General features: G+C 38.6%; 1 protein-coding gene across 1 annotated transcript; it reads right to left on the minus strand.

Moving 5' to 3' along the window:
* Positions 1-2,080: 2,080 nt before the first annotated feature.
* LOC101306023 (nitrate excretion transporter 1-like) lies at positions 2,081-5,750 on the minus strand. The gene is made up of 4 exons (XM_004294636.1): positions 5,596-5,750; positions 5,192-5,409; positions 4,141-4,682; positions 2,081-3,114 (listed from the first exon to the last, which is right to left on the minus strand). The coding sequence occupies exons 1-4, from the start codon at positions 5,678-5,680 to the stop codon at positions 2,283-2,285; spliced, it is 1,677 nt and encodes a 558-aa protein (XP_004294684.1). The 5' UTR covers positions 5,681-5,750; the 3' UTR covers positions 2,081-2,282.

Here is a 5,750-nt window from a genome sequence, read left to right on the forward strand (position 1 = left end):
ATTTTCTTTTAATCTTTCAACTTGAGCCTTTGGATGTATTTTATGTTTGATGATTGCTTGAATTGTATTGTTTGAGTACTTACTAGGAATGGATGACAATATATAATGTTGTGTTGATTGCAATATATATTTTATATATATAGGAGGAATAATAACATAAATACAGGTTATTTTTCAAAAGGCTTACGCCTTACGCCTCAAGGCAAGTGCCTTGGTGAGGGTTGGTGAGGCTCTCGTGCCATTGCCTCGGTTACGCCTTAGCCTTTTAAAACATTGCATGGGATCACATATATAATCTGAGAATCCTTCTATTCTACTCTAACTTATATATCTATTGTATCCCTTTAGCAATTAGACAAAACTAATACGCATTTGATGCAAATGTATCATCTATGCTCTATATAAAATTGAATTGCTTTTCTCTTGTGCACCATTTATTTTTTACATTGATGGATACAGTATTGTCATTTAACACAACTTTTCTTTCACTACCGATTTAAATAATTTATGGATCATTTTGTTACGTTGTTTATTTAAGATCATTAGGTGCACCAGAAAACATGACTTCATGTCTGGAAACAGATTCCAGGTTCGTACGATCGATATAGTATTTACATGGAATATACAGTACTTTTTAATCTTATCTTATGACAAGTACTTATGAGATCAAGAGTTAATACAATCGCCTCAAAGAGAGGTTAACATAGTCGAGAACTTCTTGCTTATACCTTGCCCAAGCTTGGAGGCTCGTAAAGATTATTATCATATGTCTTTTTTTTTTTTTTAAAGTTACGGTGCACGACTAACATGCAGCACTATATTAATCGTAAAAGTTTTGCTGAGATGCATGCTTACGATTATCTTACTTCTCTCATCATTAATTTGATTATATTTTCTTTCACGACCTAATTTATTAGACATACAGAAGCATGATCTTCGTGGAGGTATACATAATTTAATTCATATGCTTACCTACTACTACTATTAAAATATGAATCAGCACCATATACTTATAATATCAAAACGTGAGAGTATTTTATAATCCTTCGATCAGATTGATCGATTTAATTGCTTACAAATCACTCTAATGTTCACGGTTAAAGACATTCGAGTGATTTTAATTAGAATTAAATTCAGTTTCCCCTCGTGAAGTTTGGAAGTAACTTCATGTTAATCCCTATACTTTCAATTTCATCAGTTTACCCCTTAAACTTTTGAATTTTCCTCAAGCGTGACCAAATGTCTTATATTCTGTCCAAATCGGACGTTAACTACTGATAATTTTAACCATAACTGTGAGGCCAGTATCTAGAATTTGGGCAAATCGGACCTTATATGTCCAAATCGAACCTTAACTGCTGATAATTAAAGGTCAATTCAAATGGAATATGAGAATTTGGGCACGGCAGACAGAAATTGAAGACTTCAAGGGGTAAACTGATGAAAATAAAAGTGTAGGGACTAACATGAAGTCACCCCCAAACCACAAGGGGGTAAACTGAATTTAATTCTTTTAATTATGAGCCTTTAAAATACGAATGGATAATGGATAAGAAAAGAGACGCGAGTGAGAGCAAAGAATAGAGAAAAACCCTAAGCGCGAAAGTACACTCGTCCGGCCGCGCAACCAGGCCTGCTTCTTGGCCTTTTGGCTCACCATCTTGCATCGAATGCGGCTGCACGGGATGGTAGTGTAGGTGATTGGGGGATTAGGGCTAGCTAGAAGAGATTTTGTTGCATGAATCTCGATCAATGGAAATGGCTGGCACGAGAACTGGTGAGGGACAGACTGTGGTTTGGAGGTCGTGTGGTTGTGGTACTGCGCACCCGATTTGAGTTCTAGGGCAGGGTTTCGATCCATTGGGATCTTGGCGCAGACGAAGGCAAATTGACGGCATGTGAGGTACATAAGCGGCCCGAAGGGCGTGGTGATCCCATGTGTCACGAGCCGACTTTGCAAGGGTGCAAAGCTTTAACCATGAATTTGGCCAAATAATTCATGGAAAGGTTTTGTCGAAGAAGAAAATTCTACGAGAACCCTAGCAGACGTGTGACTAGGTCAAATAATTAGCCCTAAAGTATGGTACAGGCTAGGGCATAAGAAGTTCTATATAACTTCAGGGATGTCAACATACATATATATAGTTCTTGCTCGCGACAGCTTAATCATTGTCCTATTACTCAGCTCAAGACTTACAGATACAGTAATGGTAGAAAACACAACGTCATTAAACCGATCCTACATCGGCGATGATGGCTTTAATTATCAACCATCACCTATATCACTTATCATCAGAGCTGTCCGCATCACTTACGTTTTGATACTTGTACAAGATTGCACACACTAAATAATAACCGAAGTTCACCACCCCGACCACAACTAACATCCAATACACATTCTCTAGCTTCCCCTTGTTTATATTGTCTGGTAGCCAACTTGTAATCCTCCGAACAAAATCGATTATACCGGTGCTTAGATAAAACGATATCCCAATGATCAACGAAATCATCGCCGTCGATGTGCTTCGCAGAGACACCGGAAATTCTTGATAATACAATGCAACTTGTCCTGGAAAATGAAATGCCTCTCCAACTCCTACCAAAACCAACTGAGGGAAAAGCCACAAGGCCAGCATTGGGGTGACAGCACCGGGCTGGTCCTGGAGTTGGTGGTCTTTGGTGATTTTTAGCCTTTTGGACTCCACCAATGCTGAAACAGCCATGCCGAGGATGTTTAGTACATGACCTAACCCTATACGTTGAAAGGGCGTCGGAAACCGACCGATCAACCTCTGCCATAAGGGACATAAGAACCTATCAATTACGGCGAGAAAAAGGGCGGTAGAGATCAGTGAAACAACTAAAATAGACCCGGCTGGTATTTTGAAATGAGGACCAAGGTGACGGTCCATGGTGAGAGCCTGCAGTATAGTCAAGCTGGATTGTACTGCTATTGGGGTACCTAAGAATATGCTACTTGACCACAACGGCAAAATTCTCATAAGGGTCTTGAAATCTTCTACTTGTTGAACTGTGCATAGTCTCCATGGTTTCAGAATTGAACCCTCTGGTTTTGTGTCTCCTTCTATTTTCTGCGCTGCTCGGTTAAGGAACCTGCAAAAAAGAGGGCACTGTATTTAATTTGATACTTCAAATACTACAAAGTACGTAACTTTGTTTTTAGCAAGCTAGCTTCAATTATTCACTTTTTGTGCATTATTCTATATATGGATTGCACTCAGTTTAAGCGTGATATATCTATCTGGGTTTGTCTACTATACAGACGTGTATGGTATACAAACTCAAAAAGTGGTCCACTCAATTCAATACAAGGGCATACAAAAAGCATTTTTAGGGGATAAAATTGTTATTTTACTGTATTTTCAAGCAATGATAATCACATACTTAGTTTATATGGTATGTAAATTTATATAGTAAAATTTTCCATATCTATCCCATATTCTTCTGCTAGGTCCTGATCAGTCACTATCCAGAAGCCAGAGCATAAAAGTCACTTCCCAAATAAGAAAAAAGTGCTAGGTTATAACTTTTTCTTAGTTATCTGTTTCGTGACCCTCAATACTTCCCAATTTGCCATAGTGACCTATAGTGGGTACCTGTTCAGCCACTCGACAAGAGATAAGTGCACTAGTACCCTGCAGTGAACAACGCTCTAGCAAGCTCGCACACCAACCATCATGTTTTTGCTTTAGTAATCATGCATGAAATTGCGTGAAGTATCAATTTAGCAACACCTTCCCGCAGGGATATCCATTGCGGGATTGATTGGTAATTTAGAACTTGAGTTTTAGTTATACTTATACACTTTATATGATAGAGAATTATTTATTTTATTTTAGCCAACGCATAAAATTGACAAAGGAAATGATGCAAATAAAGCATTTCTAATCAATATAATCGAAAACCAGACATGAGTTACCCCAGTGTGGTAATTGAACAACACATTTCTTTCTTAAATGGAAACAACAATTCAGAATTTCAGATGCCTTTTGACTTACGCAAAAATTCTAGAAAAGCAAGAGTGTGTGTTTATGTTCAAAAACAGATAAGTTATCTTTTGTAACGAATGAATTTATATAGGAAAAATAATAGATATAGGAAATAAGCACAAGTCTGTACCTGAAGCTCTTGCTCGGTGTTGCAGCCACTATATCTGTCCCTCCACCATGCCCATAGTAAAAATCTTTGCTTTCATCAGATGAGATATGTAGATTCCGTTTCCGAGTAGCAGCAACAATAACACGAGCCAAACCAATGAATGGACTGCCTTGCGGCTTATCAAAACGGTAGAATCGGGTTCCAGACAAGAAAATGGCCAAGCCAATTAGGTTAGCAATGGCACATAAGCCAAAACCCCATTTCCATCCCACATTGTCTTCAACGTACACAATGACTGTAAGGCTTACTACTAAAGCAAAATAAAAGGTGAAGAAGAACCAGTTGAAGAATGTTGATTGGTTCTTAGGCTTATCAAATTGATTAGCTCCGATTGTTGCCAATGTAAAGCGTGTACCACCCAAGCCAATCGTTGCCAGAGTTATACCTGAGTACAAGATTGCAAGTTGAAGTTTGGTGGTGGGTTGGCATACATCTGATCCGATAACGCAAGGTGGAGGCTTTAGTGAACCAACTGTTGCTGTTAATGCTAGAAGAGAAATCCCCTGCAAATTTGCCGGCCAACATATAAAGCTCATTGTAATACACTTAGCACAGCAACATAAGATGCACATAGGTACGACAAGTTAATTCAAAGAGATCAGTCGAGATGACATCATATCATATCTAACCAGAGAACAGACTTAGCCAAATACCAACTTCTGACAACTCTGAATTATGTTAGGTTTTTTCTTATCTAGTTGTAAAAACTAAAAGGTAAGTTTCTGTCGTAGGTAGAATCTGATCGAGGCTCAACCAAGTGAAAACGTACATAAATAAATGCCTCATGAATCAAATCAGCAAAATATGCCATGAAATCCTAGCTACGACTCTTTTGTTTCTATCGATCAATTAACGACGCACAACGACAGAAGTCTCACTATAGGGACCTTAATTATTTACCAACAAATTGTATACGGAAGTGGAAGATGCCATTTAGGCTCATCGGAAGACTTCATTGAAGAATACATAATTGACGGAAATATATTAACTAACACTGTATATGTTTACTTACCAGCAAAGAAATGAATGAGGAAACTGAGATAACTGGGAATGAGCCAAAGAAAGAGTCAGCTATGATAGCTCCGATGACTGGAAAAAAGTTGGAAGAACCATTGATCACGTTTGAAACCTGGGCAGCATCAATGCTCTTTACATTGAATTCTTGAATCAGATACACAATAATATTTGAAGCCCATCCTCCGGCTGCGAGTGTCAAGCCTGCCAACGCCCCTGCTCAATATTCATACAAAACAATATCATCTTCACCAAAAGATTAAGAATAGTTTTGTTGGTAGAAATTAAGTGGGATTTTTCTTGTTACAAAGTAGAGACTTTGGACAACTCTATGCAGTGCTTGTATTATCAGAGCAACATTGTTAATTTAGAGGGAAAAGACAGAGGGAGTCTGGGAGAGACCGGTGATGAAGGGGAAGGTGATCCAACCACCGCGCCTGCTACCCGAATCTGATGACAGGGGAGAGAGGGAGCTAGCTATAGCCATGCTGGACTTGTAGCTGAGCTCAGTTGAAGAAGCACCAAGTTGCTTCTGTTTTTATGCTTGCTTGTAGTAG

This window comes from Fragaria vesca, linkage group LG3 (assembly GCF_000184155.1).
Source record: "Fragaria vesca subsp. vesca linkage group LG3, FraVesHawaii_1.0, whole genome shotgun sequence".
Lineage (NCBI taxonomy): Eukaryota > Viridiplantae > Streptophyta > Magnoliopsida > Rosales > Rosaceae > Fragaria > Fragaria vesca.

Bases quoted from the DNA above. Each gene is read 5' to 3' on its own strand.
- LOC101306023 (XM_004294636.1), bottom strand. From the start codon at position 5,680: ATGGCTATAGCTAGCTCCCTCTCTCCCCTGTCATCAGATTCGGGTAGC. The intron at 4,683-5,191 runs GTAAGTAAACAT...GCAAATTTGCAG, and splicing joins CCTCATTCATTTCTTTGCTG to GGGATTTCTCTTCTAGCATT. The intron at 3,115-4,140 runs GTACAGACTTGT...TCTTTTTTGCAG, and splicing joins ACACCGAGCAAGAGCTTCAG to GTTCCTTAACCGAGCAGCGC.